The sequence below is a fragment of the Rhinichthys klamathensis genome, unplaced genomic scaffold, assembly GCF_029890125.1.
Source record: "Rhinichthys klamathensis goyatoka isolate OS25496 unplaced genomic scaffold, OSU_Roscu_1.1 h1tg000037l_1, whole genome shotgun sequence".
Taxonomy (NCBI): Eukaryota; Metazoa; Chordata; class Actinopteri; order Cypriniformes; family Leuciscidae; genus Rhinichthys; species Rhinichthys klamathensis.
Window position 1 is genome coordinate 726,288 of NW_026606585.1, and position 17,793 is coordinate 744,080.

General features: G+C 37.3%; 2 protein-coding genes across 2 annotated transcripts in view; both read left to right on the forward strand.

The window, feature by feature from the left end:
- Positions 1-9,458, forward strand: part of fam120c (family with sequence similarity 120C) — a 31,760-nt gene extending 22,302 nt beyond the window's left edge. The window contains exons 15-16 of the mRNA XM_056246427.1: positions 4,044-4,107; positions 4,216-9,458. Of these exons, the coding sequence (XP_056102402.1) occupies positions 4,044-4,107; positions 4,216-4,497 (346 nt within the window). The 3' untranslated portion in view covers positions 4,498-9,458. The remainder of the gene's footprint in view (positions 1-4,043; positions 4,108-4,215) is intronic.
- Positions 9,459-12,757: 3,299 nt separating this feature from the next.
- On the forward strand, positions 12,758-16,012 carry hsd17b10 (hydroxysteroid (17-beta) dehydrogenase 10). The gene is made up of 6 exons (XM_056246428.1): positions 12,758-12,845; positions 13,904-14,068; positions 14,188-14,352; positions 14,539-14,667; positions 15,220-15,328; positions 15,491-16,012. Exons 1-6 carry the CDS (start codon positions 12,822-12,824, stop codon positions 15,679-15,681), a joined length of 783 nt encoding a protein of 260 aa, XP_056102403.1. The 5' UTR covers positions 12,758-12,821; the 3' UTR covers positions 15,682-16,012.
- Positions 16,013-17,793: the final 1,781 nt, after the last annotated feature.

Consider the following 17,793-nt stretch of genomic DNA (forward strand, 5'->3'; position numbering starts at 1 on the left):
CACACGTGGGAGACCGAAACATTGCAGAATCGAGGACGAAACAGCAACCTCTTCACAGAATTCACAACAAAGCCATGCAAAAGTCCCAACAAAAGAAAAAGTCCTAAAAAAACCCAGCTCGCACTAAATCATCGAAGGTATGGGAATACTTAAAATTTAGTCCCAAACGTAAAGGTGTCGTTATTTGCGCTCTTTGTCAAATGGAGTTGACATCCCAAGTCTCCCGCATAGTGATAGCGGCTCCCTGATGACCGCAAATTAGTTAAAATCTCCCGGAATCTAGAGCTCGCGAGCTCCAAACCTCGTAGCGCGCGCAGCGAGGGAGAGAGCGAGAGACCTTGCGCGTGTGTGTGCAAATGTGCGTGTGTGCCTTATGAAGCGCATGAAAACCCCACCCCCGTCAACAAAACCGAAAAATCAGTCCGGATGTTTTTTATGAGCACTGAAAACATTAAAATGAGCACCACATCCAAGTGTGATAGGGCTCATTTGAGTAGCCTACCAAACATTTTACAGTGTAGATACTCTGTAAGAACCAGATCAAAATTGTTGTGCATTGAATGTGCACTCCTGCAATTTCCATGTTACAAAAAAGAATCGTTCAATTAGTCGTTAGATTAGTCGACTAATCGATAAAATAATCGACAGACTAATCGTTTAATTAATAATCGTTTACCCCAGCCCTAGTTTTTACAATGTTTTAAGTGGCTGGGCCTGACAATGATAAATATTCTTATTAGAAATTAAACTGCCTCATTTTTGAGCTGTGCATAACTGTAGCTGAATAGTTAGGCCTACTACGCCACTGTATTTTCATATTGGTCATTATGGTGGTACTTGGAGAGCCAAATATTTTCTGAGGTGGTACTTGGTGTAAAAAGTTTGAGAACCACTGGTTTAAGCCATAAATTATAGCCATTCAACAATACAGTATGAAAGATATGTTATAAAACATTTAATAGGCTTAAAAAAAACAACAACTTAAAACAATATTCACAAATACTCATTGTAATAAATGTCACATTTAGCTGTTGTTTTAATATATCAGGGCTCAATGCTAAGTTTTTTTACTGGCCGAGTTGGGCCAGTTCAGATTTTTACTTGCTCTGCCAAAATGCACAAAGTTATTGTAACATTGGAAACATTGCGTTAAGATTTTCAGGTGGGTTAAACAGGTAGGAAATATACAGAAGTTGAAGAAAGTTATCAAACACTGCACAGTAGACATGTGCCGGTATTCGGTAATGCGATAAATCGCGGTAATGAATATGCGCGATATTGTTATCGCGGGCACTTCAAAATATCGTGAAAAATAATAATTCGAATTTAGACTTTTAGAACGCGCATTAACTTATTTTCCATCAACCGCTTAAACACTGCGTATATGCTGCGCAAAACACGTGCGCACTCTGATGTAAACAATCCCCACATGTATAAGCACTGTGTGCATGCAGCGCAGTGCGCACTCTAGTCTAATGTAAACAATCCTCACATGGAGTAGAAGCATGGCGGAAGGAGGAACGCTGCCGGCGATTGCAGAGCTGCCAACTCTCACGCATTCAGCTTGAGACTCAAGCGCCTTTCAGAAAGGACGCGGAACACGCGCGGGGACGTTTTGTTGCTGCGTCGACCAAAGCACGCCTGGGTCAAAGTTCAAATAGTTCAACTTTTTATTTGCAAAATAGCAAATCGCGTTGTATCTGAAGGGCAACGTTGAACCCAGCGGCCAGCGCAGCGCATTCCGCATCCTGTCTGAAAGGCGCTTTACGCAATTGACACTTTTCACACACTCTCACGCAGAGAAAAATCGCGGAGCAAAGAGGACACTGACACCGACAGACTAGACAGAGCAGGTTACTTTTGATATAAAAAACAACCATTCAGCTCTTAGCTGTCCATTGTGATAGATCGCTGCGCCTCAGTTCAAGTAAACCGATCATCTGTTACTTTTTATTTAAAGATACAGTACAGCGAGGAGTATTTTGCTAAATATGTGCACTACATTACATATTTATTATGTTTACTTGTCATTACATAATTGTTATTATAATGAAAACCCCATTGTATTTCATTTCTCTCTGTATGTTTACAGCATTATGTGAGATATATTTTTTTCTTGAGAAAAATTAACATGCAGACTGTAGCCTACCTAATATTTATCCAAATGAGTCAATATTGAATTTAAGATTGAAATCAAATCCAAGAATTTAATTGAATAATACAAACAGTAGCCTACCAGTCATTGTACCATGTAAACATTGTAACATGTTGTCACTAAACTTAATAAAATTGTTTAGTTACCATATGTTTTGAAAATCACAATAACACATTGTGATGCAAGTTGTTGTTTTTTTAGATACCCACAATCCATCTGTTTCTCTTGAGCAATTAAAATATCGTGATAATACCGTATACCGTGATAAAAGCTCAATCAATTAACCGCAGCATGAAAATTTGATACCGGCACATGCCTACTGCACAGTCTTCACTGCAAAAATTATAAATTACATATAGAATCCTTATTAAAGCTACAAAAGTTATTCAGTCAATAGCAGTGAGTGATTTTCTTTTATTCTTTTGTTCACATTAATAACAGACAGCAGCAGGTTTATTAGGCTGCTGTCACTTCAATACCTGACGCACGACATGGATCTGACACACATTCGATTTTCTCAAAACTCTTTGTTCATTTAACACTTTTAGACTATTTTAAGACTGCTTACGAGGATACTCGACAAAACAGGAATTTTGTGTGTTTTAGTCCATTCAAGTGTGGAAGAGAACTCAATGCGTCACTGTCTGGCCCGCTGTCTTAATCGGCATTCTGTGCACGCCTTTCAGGTGTTTATGGGCGGTCACACTACTCATTTCGTTCCATTGACTTCCATTCATACACATGCGAATGCGTCAGACCGCAAACGAATGCGCATGCGAAAAGTTTCGCATTTCACTGTGTTCCAAAGTTCAAGTTTGGTGAATTCTGTGCTGCGAATTCGCATCATGTGAAGACGTGTGACCAGTAGAAGATCGATACATCACTGCGTGACCTCTTGACTTTACTGCAAAAATATTGTTCTTTTAATACAGCCAAGTAGATTGTATATTTTTTTTCATTTTGAGCGTATTACTATTTGTTATGTTAAATTGATGTTTATAAAAAAGACACTTCAAAGCATGACGTCATATCACGACCGTTACAGTGTCTGAAGAAATTTTGCATGCTCAATCTAGTGTTACCGCGGCTTTAGTTCACCGAGACCTGCTTCACAGAATGAATAACGTCATTATATACTGTAGCGCAGCCAAAGGATGACAGAAAGAAATGGATGCTGCGTTAAATATTTGTAGCGGGTTAAACTGAAAAAACAATTATCACAAGATTAACATGTTAATTTTGCAGCCCTAATTTATCATTTAATTTATATTAAATAAATGTGAATAAAAATGTGCAGTGTTTACATTTGTAATATAAGCACAAACATCATTTGTGACCCGTGCTGGCAAAATGAGTAGCAATGAGCAGCAAATTTTCAAAAATGAGTTATTTTCACATTAAAAAACTTTTTTCAAAATGATGTGTGATTTGTTTTGACCTTGGGTCCTATTTTAACGATCTAAGCGCATGGTCTAAATGCACTTGCTATTTAAACAACGTGGCGCAGGACGTGAAAATTACACTACGGCGTGTTTTTTGCTAGTTTTAGCCCGACGCAGTTATCATTTTCACATCCTGCGCCACGTTGTTTAAATGGCAAATACATTTGCGCCCATCTGTTCGCCCATGAAAACGTTTTCGCTGGTCTGAAAACGAGGTGTGTAGGGATTCAGACACACCCTAAGTGCAAGTGTATTTATTATAGTAGCACTTTAAATAGATCTTATGTTTTTTCTCATGTATATTTGATTTTTCAGTGCTTGATTTTACTTTAATATAGAGTATTAGCAGGCATATTGGTTATTAGCATTAAAAATACTGCCAAAATATTGTTGCATTCCTAACACGCATGTATATAAAACGTCTACTATTGTTTCTTATTTCCCAGAAGGGGTAAAGAATTGACAGTGAAAGCAAGGGGAGGGAAGAAAGTGACAACCAACAGAACACAGGTCAGTCCGACATATATATTTTGCTCTATAAACGCACAATATTCATATTGACATTGGTTAGCGATGAGATTGAGTTTGATTTGCCTCCTTTCCCAATGTTTCTCGTAGACTTTGTCCTCCTCACCTCCCTCCTCCAGCCCCCCAAAGCTCACTGAGGACGTTAAAGCGGTGGGACGGCCCATGGAGGGAACGGGGACTCCTTCACAGCAGCTGAACGGCAGCTCTTCAGGAAGCGCCACTGGTCAAGCCCTTGACCTGCCACCACTGGCCCAGCCAATCCAGTGTGCCTTAGCCAGCAGAGACAACCAGTCAGAAGATGGGGTGGAGGTAGAGGCCCCTTGTTGCCTTGACGACTGCCCATCAGATGGTGCACTACAGAAAGAGGAGTAATTACATCCCAAAATGTAATAAGAATGAGAGAGTGAGAGGGAATGATTTAAGGTCGACTGCCTTTTCCTTGCAAAATTTAATATTTAGGGCACAGTAGCCACTTTGTGTTGTCATGGTATAATTTATGATGCTGCACATGCTGGAAACGACAGATGGACAGTGTCAGGAATGCGGTCTATGTGTCACCTTAAGAGCCGGGTCTGGTTTAAAACTGAGCTCGTTTAAATCACAACCCTCGATTGCACATCGCCCTGAATCTTCGGATTCTGGACCCCATCCTTTCCGCTGGCCCATCATTGTTGTAGCATAGTGCAAAGCTCTCGAGTGTTTTTATTTTGACACAGTTTTCTTTTCAGACCGTACATTAAATGATTGCCTAAAATGGCTACGAAAAGCCCCGTAATGCCCAAAGTATATTTGAAAATTGACCTACTCAAAACACTTGCACGTGTCAGTTGCACAGCAGCTCCAGCTGTTTTAAAGTTTCCACCACACAGCAAAGAATTACACTATTTGTTCTACACGTGGCTGTATCTGCAGTGTACCACATATGCGAGGATTCAAAGTCAACACTGCCCTGAATACAGTAGACGAGTGGAAACCGTCGGAGAACGCGGGTTGTATTTGTATGTCACAGTGTGCATTCACACACACATGGTAGTCCCTTTGTTTTGTTTTGTATATTATCTTATCAAAAAGTGATTTGCATGTGGAGAAGTTGCAATTGTCTTCAGCACAGGGGCCACAGGCGGCCCGAGAAGTCCAGGCTCAGAGAGACATGTTTGAGTAAGGATGAGCAAGAGGAAGGGAAAGAGTTGTACAGGTTACACTCAGCATCACATAGCTAGCCCAACTCTGTTGCTTTATCTCACATGTAGACAATCTTCTTTTTAGGCCCAAACCCCACTGAAGATTCACAGAATAGTTCTAAATGAGATCTTTAAAAAGCACCTTACGGCCGAAAATATACATATGCAAATTCCTCCCCTCCATTGATTGTATTCTATAACGTAGAGCACTTAAAAAAAAGCACTTGTTATTTAGGATAGTACTATGCTATATAGAGACTGTAATTTGGTTAATTGGTTAACTTCCTTTTAATGAGCAGCAGACCTGAAGTCATTCCTTTCAACAGTTTAACTGTCCAAATACACTTTTACCTTGCGTGTTGTTTACCAGTATGACGTACAAATCAACACCAACCCATTTGAATGTGAGAACGGAGTGCATTGTAATCTGCACTTTGTTTTAAAACTGAAAACACACTGGGTTGTCCTCGAACCAGGATAAAGAAAAATCGAGGCCTCTGCCAGAATTAGGGATGTGTTCGGATTGAACCGCGATACTGTTTGACATCCCAGCCGTTTGTATATAGACCCAAATGTACATGATCCTGTAACGCTATGACGTGATTTACGGGAGTGATTTTATCAGTGGTCGAGAATGCACACAGTCCCTCCGAGAAACCTGAAGACCTGCCATTTGACATCTCTCAGCTTCACACCGTTTTGGGTTTTAGCAGCTCTTTTCATTCTCTCGTTGTTCACGTCTCCCTTGTGCATGTGTACCATGTGGATGCTTTTTTGTACATGTGCATTCTCCCACCATCGCTAAAATCATTGCAATTTTGTTTCTCTGCAAAGTAATTATTGAACGAACCTTCGGATCATCTTTTATTGAAAACAAAAACAAATCAGAGTCTGTGGTTCTCCAGACCGTTTCATGATCTGTCTGTCTCGTCTTGTTTTTGTGACAGTCCTATGAACTCATGTGTTCACTTCTGTGTTCAAGACAGTACTTCTATTGAGGCAAATGGGCTTTTAAGTCAAAACCGAACGAAACACCCTAAAGATTAAAGCTGCACTTGCCATTATATTGACCATTTTGCATCAGATGGTTAGAAAATTATTTTACTTACATGTTAATGTTTTAAATCCATTTTAAAAAACAAAACACTTGTTGTTTTGTACCAATAATTTGTTGGACGTAATGAATGAGAATTTAAATGTAATAATTAACTAATACACTTGAGAGAGGCTATTGCATTTAATATCATAGTTTAAAATCTGTACAATTGACAATGTCAAGATTACATCACTGCTTTCTATTGAAGTTTTATGATGCACCTTATTTTGTTAAGAAGTTAATATTATATTTAGTGCCACTAAAAGTATATCGAAAGCTCTAAGTCAGATTATGGAAGACACCCATTATAGTTATGCGACTATGTATATTCAGCAAATTCTCACTCTTGAGGAACCCAGACAGATCAGCCCATCAGAAATATTATAATTACCTGAAGCATGCATTATGAATGCAGTTTGCTATGGGCAAAATGAGTAAAAAAGAAAGAAAAAAAAATTGACGGTGATATATCAGTGTCAGAATATGTGACAATACTGGACAGACTAAACCAAGAAGAATCTTGACCGTAGTGTGACAGGTAGTGTTTGTGAACTAATACGCTACACGGTCATGTGCACTAGAGCATTTAAACCTCAACCTTAGGTTGTCACGTTTTATTACGAGTTAAGTACAGTAGTGCTAGTTTTCAAGAAAGGATTTCCAGCATGTTAGTGCATATGAACATGCAAACACACCCGTTAATGGAATTTTGGTTTCCTCCGAATAACTGTAGATCCTTTAAAAAAAATCTGTCCTTTTTCATCTGTGATTAACAGCTGTCTCAGTTAGTTGGGTTTTTTTCCTCAGTGTGTTTGTCATAGAGTATCAGTAACTCCTTCACATTTAGTTTTAAGTATAATCTAAGAAAGGAACAGCATAAACCGAAATATACAGACACACCAAATAAAGATATAATCTCTCTCTCTTTCACACACACACACACACACACACACAGTACTTTTATTACACCTGTAGAGAGACATCAGTTAGTATAAAGGAGAAGAAAAATAGTAGAACTTTTTCATATTCAGATAATTAATGTATTGTCCAGTGTATTAATTTCACTTATAATTATTTGGATACTTAAATTTGCAGTTTCAGATGCTTGGTTCCAAAGTTACCCTCTCCAAAGCTTCTCTTCTCTGTTCTAGATTGCTGCTTAAACTCTCAATCATACATTTATAGAGATTCACGTGAGTAAAATATAGATTAAGAAATATCTAGTTGATAATATTTGATGCCCTGGAAATAAGTGAGGTCGCTCTGGCCGTTGCTGTTAGAATGGCACTGTTTCACTCCAGATGTTGGTTCTGATAAAACTGATTTTTCAGCTCTCAAATCTGGTCCCAAATGCAGATCCCCATATGTTTTTTCCTTCTTTTTTTTCCCCACAGTTTTGGGCCGTATACACTTTCAAATGTTTTCCCTCTTAATTCTGGTCTCTGTTGATTTTTATTCTTGCCTTTGTTTCCCCTGCAGTCTTCATACTAACAGTGAGAGATTTTAACTTTTATAATTAGTCTAATAATCTGTCTGTAAGTAATCTTAAACGAGAGTTGGTAACATTTTCAACAGTGAACTGAGAAATTTAACCTTACCATCTTTGGTTTCTTTCAGTTGTGAAATTGTGTTTTTCTTACTTAAAAAAAAAAAAAATTATTACAACAGCTACTCCTTTGACCGTTGCTACATTTAGTATTAAAATTTGCTTAGCGGAGATAACTAGATATTTTTCAAGTGTAATGATTGCAATTTTCCTCACCTCTATTTTGTATAATATCGTTTCAAACCACTTCACCATCATGATGTAATTTGTCACTTGCGTAAATAACCCATTACTTTGTTTTAAGCATTGATTTTTCAGTCTCTTTAAAATTGTTACATGTAAAAGCTGAATTATTTTGAGTAAATCTAATTTTGCTTCCTTGCACACAAAGCAGACTAATATACATCTGTGCAACATTAATTTTCAACCAAAGTAAATTTCTGGAAACTACTTCCAGTATATAGTTAACAGTCTTGATTCTCTTTCTGGATCCTGTATATATGATTATACAGCTACGTGTTTTCAGTAATTGAGATATTAGAGTACGTAAAGGGTCCGTAATCCGATTCTAAATGAAGAAAAATGTGATGTTTACATCTTTTGGTGAAAAGTGGCTAAATCTTGTATCGTCCAGTTTCATTGCTAAAATAAAATTTCTTTTTTCCTCTCAAGTGGAGCATAGCGATTAACCCTAGAACACTTTAGCTCCCATGCACATGTGTTGTCCCTCTGAAAAATGTAGCTTCAATGTAGTCATGGATAGGTTAAGTGTGAACACATACTGTAACCATGCACACATGCGCGCGCACACACACACACACACACACAGCTATTTTGGTAAAGAGTTTTGCCTGTGCATTCCTGTAGATTTGTGTCTGGACCTCAGATCTGACTCTTGCTTTATAACTGTTTCCCCTGTATCCTGGCTCTGTAGCCCTTCACTCCACAGGACCACTGGTGTGGTTTCAATCCTAGTCTGATAACAGCAATGTGTTGTGTACAGTGGCCCACTGACATCCTACATTTTCTAGAAGTATGTAGTAGCCTATATATCTTGTCCCCATTGCTTTATAGCATGTGCCCCCAAGACTCAACGTCAACTCAACACATCCATTTGTAGGCAACACATTCTGTCGTTTGTGCTTGGAAAACTGATCCGCTCATCAACACAATCGCATTGATGCATGCATCAAGATCTCCAAAAGCTCCAAAAAACTTGTGAAGTGAAGGGTAAAGTTCATTATTATTATTGCTGTTATGGTTATGATCGTTATTAACAATTTCTTATTTTTAGTATAAAGAAAGCACCTGATTGTTTTGGAAAGAAACTTTTCTTTTTAATTTGTCTTGCTGTTGTGGTCTGATTTCACAATGGATTGGGGAGAAAGCCAAAAGGCTCAAAGAAAGAGAGAGAGGGAGAGAGAGAGAGAAAGTCAAAGTTGGCAGTCATGTTTGTATGGTTGGGAAATGACTTACAGTGCTGAAATAAAATTTATTCTTTTAGTAAAAAGGAGTTTGGGTTTTTATTTTCCTGTTTTGTCATTTTGTAAACGACTCTACTAGAAGAACCCGCTGCTATACTGCCATGTTCTAAATGAAAGGTTAACACTCGTACTAGATTAAAGTGGTTAACATTGGTTAATTAGGTATCATGAACTGATGATGAAAAATTGTACAGCATTTATTAGGCTCTGCAGTTTGGGGAAATGAAGATTTCAATTTTTAAAGCAGCATAACTCTTCAACTAATAAGAAGAAATGTTTCTTGAGCACCAAATCAGCAAATTCGAATGATTTCTGAAGGATCATGTGACACTGAAGACTGGCGTAATGATGCTAATGTTACTGTTTTTATCAAGCTCATTTGCATTATTGTGAAGTGTTACTTATAAAATTTCTAAATGTATTACTAAAAAGTATTAAAATGAATAAAATGATAATTTATCTCCAAGATCTTTTTGCTATAAATCTTTTGACCTTATTAACTTTATTTTTGGATTTGTAGTAATATTATGTTCCTTTTTTACTAAACCTCTTGTAATGTCATGACCTGGAGCACACAAAAAAATGAACAGTATAACGCAGCTCATATTCGAAAACGATTTTTTTTTTATTTAGCTTGAGAAAGTCCCATGTATTAACATTTAAACACTTTGATATGTTTAAAATGTAGGCTACTTTTAACGACTAAATCACCATTTCAAGATGGAAAAGCAACCTTCCTCGTGAAATGGCAACAAGTAGCATTTTCTTTCGTGCAAGTTGTGACATTTGACAACCATTAGTTGTTAATTGCACACTTTGTAGTCCATTAAATGACTTAATCGTGAACTGAGAGGACGGCGGATCGGATCACATCACTCAAGGGGCATGTCACCTCAGGGGTAGATCTGCGCGCCTGCAGCTAGTGTGTCTCTCACTCTGCTCTTGTGCTGATGTAAGATGGCGGTATCATGTACAGTCGTGATCTCAGGTGAGCGAAACACCACGTTCCTTCTTTAAATTGTCATTGCCGCAGTCACTGCGAACACGGGCCTAGCAATTTACATTCTGTCTTACATCTGCATGGACACATTTCCGTTTAATATAATGACTAGGGTTATTTTATCATGCAATTTATTGATTATCAAACCGGGGGCACTAGTGAGGCAACCGCCATTTTTCGTATTTGATAGCTAGCTTTACTAATATTCAGAGTATATGATCATCTTAATAGCATGTGAAAGGCAAGTAGATCATGCATGCAGATCTACAATATTCACTGAAAAAAATAGCTGACAAAATGCTCCATTTCAAGCGGTAAGTCAGTCTAGTTAGGGTGTCGATCTGATTTGTAAAGCTGAATTTTCTAGATAAAACACTGATAATCGCACGCGTGTCTCTGCTTGTCATGATAAAGTTAATCTGGCGGCCAGACAGTCTACCGATCAGATCAACCGATCAAACACTGATGTGATTCAAACACACCAGACTGACATGCATTATTAAGCCTCTGCCAGCTGTTAATTGCTAAGACACAAGTACTGAGCTAGGATAGATGGTTTGCAATAATAATAATACCTGTATAACGTTACCAGAACAGTCATCATCACCTCTAACATTCCGTTTACATGCAGTTTATTTTGATGCTCTCTTGAAATGTGCATGGCTGGGAATCACATCCCTGCTGGAAAATCCAGTTTAAGATGGCAACGTTAGATGAGTTTGCTTTGGAGCATGACAGTTTGATTCTAGCTGATCATCATGGACCAGCAACAAACAGAGTTAAGAAACAAGCTACCATGTCAAAATGTAGCCTCCAGCTTAAGCTGGATTTTCCAGCAGGGATATTAATAATGGCTACTGACTACTGTGTATGTGCGTCTATGCTATGCTGTATTGTATGTGGCAATAAAATCTTCCATATGGGTTGATTCATTGCTTAATTTCACTCAAGGACCAGTCCTAATACATCTAGACACTGCTATTGCATTATCTTTACTAATACGGTGCATAATGCATATTATAACAAGGGTTGGAGTCATACAGTGAAATATTATTTTGTGAAATATACAATTATGAAAATATATAATGCATAATAACAACATTATAAAGCATAACATTATTTAATAAGCGGTATTCATTATTTTTTGCCATTGCTCTCTAAGCACATATAAGTGGCAAGAATAATCATCAAATGCTGCGGAGCACCAGATCCTGATCCATTTTGTGTAATCTCTTTGTTGTTCATGATATATCATGACTCATATTTCAAAAGAAAAATGCCAGAAGTCTGCCCACACTCCATGGTGTGGATGTTTGAGCTAGGGGTTAAAGGATGATGATGACAACCTTCACTGTGGGATTTATGAAAATCACATTAGCAGTGGAAAAGATAGTTCATTAAATTTAGAATATAAATAGCACAAATAAGCTATTTATTTGTAGCGCTAACATGTCTTTCTGCCTTCTGTCTCCTCCCGCAGGGTTTCAGACAGAGGAGCTGCTGCATGGGGGCTGTGGAATGAGGTAGTAGTTTGTATAGTTTGGGATCACACCAGATCTGGGAGATAACTATACAGCCTACTGTCTTTCTCACAGCTGCTCCCTCACATCAGATGCACCAATGATGGTCCTTCATTTGTGGATAGCTGAATTTACGTATCTTTGTACTGTGTGCTTTCTTCTGAGAGTTTAAATTGTGGAGAGTTGGTGATTGTCTCACTGTACAAACTTCACAATACCTTAAAGTCGGCATGAAACGGAAGTTGTGATAGTTTTTCTTCCCTAATATGAATTTAAAAAATAATGATGTGCACGGATGAATCATTTATAATAAATACTGCATTTCCATAAAAAAAAAAAGAATTGTGAGTTTTGATTTCATGGTGACTTAACCCCCTAATAAAAATATTGATGGTAATAACTGAAGGTCTTAATTTATTTCACGCAGTCTTTATTTAATGGTTACAGAGGTGTAAATTGGTGGTCAGAAATCGGACTGCACTATCGTCATTATCCAATATGTTTGTTTGTATCTGTTTGTTATGCAATTGATCAGTCGGCTCATGCATTTGCGTTCAATTTTGATTATTTATGTTATTATCATTATTTGTGCAACTGCTGTAATTTATAAAAGTAAACTGAATAGTCTCATTTGTGTCTCATCTCGTCTCAGTTAACGAGACTACCTTTAGCGAATCAAATGCGTCGAGCACTTAAAATATGAATGACTGGCGCGCGACTTCATGTGAAGATGTCAATCAAATGAACTGCAGCCAATCGCGTTAAAGGGTGTCATCATCTCCGTATTTCTGATTGGTCTGAAGCAAGGGATCTTACGTCGCGTGTTGACGTCACCGCTGGTACCCAAGCAGTTGCAGCAGCGTGTAAATATGGCGAACATCAGAAATGTCAAGGTGAGAGAGAAATTGAATGAATTAACAGAAATGTACAGTCTCAAAAATGTCTTCTGTCCTGTAATTCAAATTGTCAAGGTTGCTTTGCTACTCGTGTGAATTTTTGCGTCGTTATATGGTTGTATTTCACATCTTTTCACAGTATTTTGAAGTTCTAGCCTCACTGCTAACTTTAGTTGAATGGAACTTCAGTGCAGTTGAGTTTGACTGATAGACAGGTAAATATTTGAAACAATGGCGATTATCCAGCTTTGCTCTTATTTGTTCCATTGTATCAGTCCTCAAAATAAGGTGCCGTATATTACTGTTGAACCATGACTGTATTGTGTTTGTAGTATACTGAAACATCACCAAGCTCAATGCAGGTTGTTAATCTTTCTTTCCCTTGCGTCTGCCTTTCTAGTATCCACCGATTAAAATTGCTCTCTTTTCTGTAATTAATGGCACTTAACATTTAAATTTGTAATATATTTTTTATATTGTAATACAAAATTCTCATTGAATCTCCAAATGAATGTACAAACAACATAAAGATATATTTTACAAATTAGTTTAATGGCATATTTCTTCTAGGTACTATGAATTAAGGCCAGTATCACCGATACAAATACTGCTACTGATTTTCTCTTTATTTTTGGGGATGAAATGAGTAAAAGTTATTGTTTTTGACACATGCAACATTGTATTTTTTATAATTAAATATGGTTATGTCACCAGCATTTCACATATCAGTCACAATTTTCAAATCAATTTTTATACACTGCATTATTTTCACTGTATAAATAATTATATATAACGAAATCCTTATTAAAGCAACAAAGTTTATTCAGTAGCAAGTTATTTTCTCCTTTTCTTCTGTTCTTTGATTAACATTAGTGACACAGGCTGCAGCAGGTATATTAGGCCCCTGTCACTTTAAGATTTAACGAACATGATATTGATCTGACACATATCGGATTTTCTGCCTGCTCTTTACGTTCTTTTAAATCTTATTAACTCATTTAAGACTGCACTTAAGAGGATACACCCCAAAAACAGGCATTTTGACAATTTGACAGGGTATGGTGGGTCTGGTGACAGGAGGGGCCTCTGGTTTGGGGAGAGCAACTGTGGAGCGGCTCATCCGTCAGGGGGCCAGCGCTGTGATCCTGGACCTGCCCAGCTCAGATGGACACAATCTGGCCGCTGCTCTTGGGGAGCGATGTGCATTTGCACCAACTGATGTGAGTGACACTTATTATTAACCACCCTTTTGGATTGGTCACTCTCTTTTTGCTCTTTTAGACAATGCAGATTTCGAAAATGTTCTTTCCTTCTGATTTGGCGTTTGTTTTTAATTCAGGTCACGTCGGAGTCAGATGTGAGATCGGCTGTGGATTTGGCCAAGGAGAAGTATGGCAAAGTGGACTTGGCGGTGAACTGTGCTGGGATAGCTGTGGCTGTGAAAACGTACAACTTTAAAAAGGACCTTCCCCACAGCCTGGAGGATTTCATTCGTGTTATCACTGTAAGCCTCACTGTATTTACAGTGCTGCCTGAAACTCATATTTGCCACTGGATCATAACACTTGCGCAGCTGATGATTATTCTAAATATGCCAAAGCAACTGTCATTTGTCATATCTGTAATTTCTAAAGCATCAGTCTTTTTTTCCATGTTATTGGCTGAATTATATATATTTGATCTATAAAAGGTGAACATCGCTGGGACTTTTAATGTAATCAGACTAGCTGTAGGGGAGATGGGAAAAAATGAGCCTGATGCAGACGGACACAGAGGCTGCATCATCAACACAGCCAGTGTTGCTGCTTATGATGGGCAGGTATAACAGCCATATACTAACGTCCAGAAGTTTGGGGTCTGTAAGATTTTTATGTTTTAAATGAATAAATACTCTTATTCAGCAAGGACAGTGAAAGTGACAGTAAATACATTTATATTGGTACAGACGATTTCTATTTAAAATAAATGCTGTTCTTTTGAACTTTCTATTCATCAAAGAATCCTAAAATAATTTATCAATGTTTCCACAAAAATTTGAAGTAGCTGATAACACTGATAATATGCATATCAGAATGATCAGCATATTAGAATTTGAAGGATCATTGGAGACTGGAGTAATGATGCTATAAATTCAGCTTTGCATCACAGTGATAAATTACATTTTACTATATAATTTCAATTTAAAATAACAGTTTTCTATTTTAATATATTTCCACAATATTACAGTTTTTACAGTATTTTTGATCAAATAAATGTAGCTTTGGTGAGTATGAGACATCTTACTGACCCCTACTTTGGAACTTGTCAATCTTACAGATGTATAACATTGCAGCACTACATGTTTTGTAAGGTGTTTTGTTGACTTTTAAAGGTGGGTCAGGCTGCATACTCCGCCTCTAAGGGTGGGATTGTGGGAATGACACTTCCTATTGCTCGAGACCTTGCACCAATGGGGATCCGCGTGGTCACCATCGCTCCAGGTCAGTATCCCCGAAACACATTTTGTCTCTAAACAGAATGATGTCTTCATCATGTTCCATCTGTTAGTCTTATACTTTTAACTCAGTTAATTCATTCTTATGCCTTTTTGTTACCTTTTCTATTACATCATCTTTGCCATTTTTCCTCTTCTTTCCCTACAGGTCTGTTCGCAACACCACTTCTAGCAGGATTGCCTGAGAAAGTGCAGAGCTTCCTGGCCAGGCAGGTGCCCTTCCCGTCACGTCTGGGAGATCCAGCTGAGTTCGCGCACCTTGTGACTGCAATAGCAGAAAACCCCATGATCAACGGCGAAGTGATACGCTTGGACGGAGCCATTCGCATGCAACCTTGAAGGAAAAAAGAGAATAGAGTGGACAGACTCTATTTGAAATACCCCAAACTTCCCTGTGGTTGAAGAAAATGATACAGCATAAAGTCAGGATACTTTGTACCTGAGTGGAAGTGCTACCATGTTGTTGTTTTTTTTTCTTGGAAATCTTGTAGATTTTTACACTCTTAAGTCTGTCTGGTATTTATATACTGACTGCACTTTTGTGCCACGGAGGGATTGTGGTCTAACTAATGACTAATGTGTTCATACAATCAAGGTTGTAGTCATGTAAACTGAATGTCTCTGTATCAACATAACTTTTTGTGTAAAATAAAATATTTAAAGCACAACAGGATGTTTTAATGAATGAATATTTGCTTTTGTAGAAAAGCTCATGGATCAACTGTAGTGAACCCGAAAATAAAGCTACAGGCAAGATGGTCAATAAGACACGATGGATTTGTCACCAATACTGACATTATGGGACTCGTTGTAATCAGTGGTTTTCAACTAGGTGACTTAAAATTATTCAAATTAATATATTATTATTCATGCAATTAATATTACTAATAAATTAAAATAAATAGAACTTAAAACTAAAATAAAGAAATATATATATAATATTGTTCCCTCAATAACTTTTGTTTCTGTGTCCAGAATTTCTTTTCATAAAACAAAACAAGCATTTTTGTCATAATCATAGAAATATTGCAGGAAATATTTCACCTAATGAGAGGCTTTTGAAAATTGTGTTGAGTCAAAAAGGTTGAGAACCAGTGACTGCTCTATAATATGATACATATTATACAACAAATCTTTAAAAAAAAACAATGTTATTACCTTTGCTGTAAAATAAACCCTTTCTGAATGGAGAATTATTTATTTCCATTTATGGATTAATACTTCCATTTTGAAAAAAGAATAAATTACAATCACTGTGTCACAGTAGAGTGAATAGCTGGACCAATAGAGGGCAGAATTGAGCTTTTTGACTTAATCAGGACTGGAGGCTCATATGACTTTTGCATAATTATGATCTTCTATATTGTGACAGGGGGCCTTTTATAAAGCTAAAATCCACGCCAACGTTCATATTTATTAAAAAAGTCTTTGACGTGGAAAAATGCTTAGCTTCACGTCAGGGTCTGAGCAGGGTCACAAGTCTTTATTGCAATAACATTAATAAAAGATCTGTAGTGCTATTTTTGTTTGGCAAAAATATTCTAAATATATGTAGCCTGCATAACATTTATTAGATAAAAGGCTTTTTTTGTGGATTTCTCTCTCTCGCTCTCTGTTTTGTTTTTTGTAAAACATTAATTAGTGGCTTAAATATACAGCTACTTAAACAGCATGTAAGACTAATCACCACCCGAAAAAGAAAAAAAAAGTAAAACGGAAAAATATTGACAGCTGTGCACAAAAGTCCTGGTAAATCCTTTAGTGAACAGATTGAGCATAATTAAAGTAAACCCAGATTAATGTTCGTAAATCTGCTTTACACACACACACCCAGCACAAAATGAAGTCCCACCCTACCGTTTCACTTGGATAATATGGAAGAAAAGGCTATCGCAACTTCTGTTTCATGCCAACTTTAACAAATTAAACATTATTGTGAGGTGTATACCATTATTTCATCCATTTTATCCACTAAGCTTTTTATATATTTAATACACAGTCTAAATAACTCACAAGGTTGATATTTCACTGCAAGTTTTTAACAGTTTTTAACTGTCTGTGAATAATAAAAATATTGAGTCTTGCATTATACAGCAATATGTAACACACAATGCAAGAAGCATCTCCTTTGATGAGCTGGACCAAATATGAATATGATATGGGTCAAACAAGCATTTCACTAGATTTGCTCAAGTGTGTGGTGAAACAGATGTTAGATCAAACATCAGATTGAGGGACGCCATACATAGAGAGTGGTTTGAATCATGGGTGATGGTCATTGAGTGTCACTGTGTTGTCTCACTTCACTCTGATGTGTTGCCCAGCGTCTCCTCCATCATTTCATGCATCTATCAGGGGGCCATGAGTTAGGACAGCTTTGATGGACACATGCTGTCATCCCATAGATCTCTGCACTGTCAGGAAAATTACTTTCACTATTAACTATGGAGC

Excerpts from the sequence above, each read along its gene's own strand:
- hsd17b10 (XM_056246428.1), top strand. The coding sequence starts at position 12,822 with ATGGCGAACATCAGAAATGTCAAG. Across the intron at positions 14,668-15,219 it reads TTGCTGCTTATGATGGGCAG|GTGGGTCAGGCTGCATACTC; the intron begins GTATAACAGCCA and ends TGACTTTTAAAG. Across the intron at positions 15,329-15,490 it reads CGTGGTCACCATCGCTCCAG|GTCTGTTCGCAACACCACTT; the intron begins GTCAGTATCCCC and ends CTTTCCCTACAG.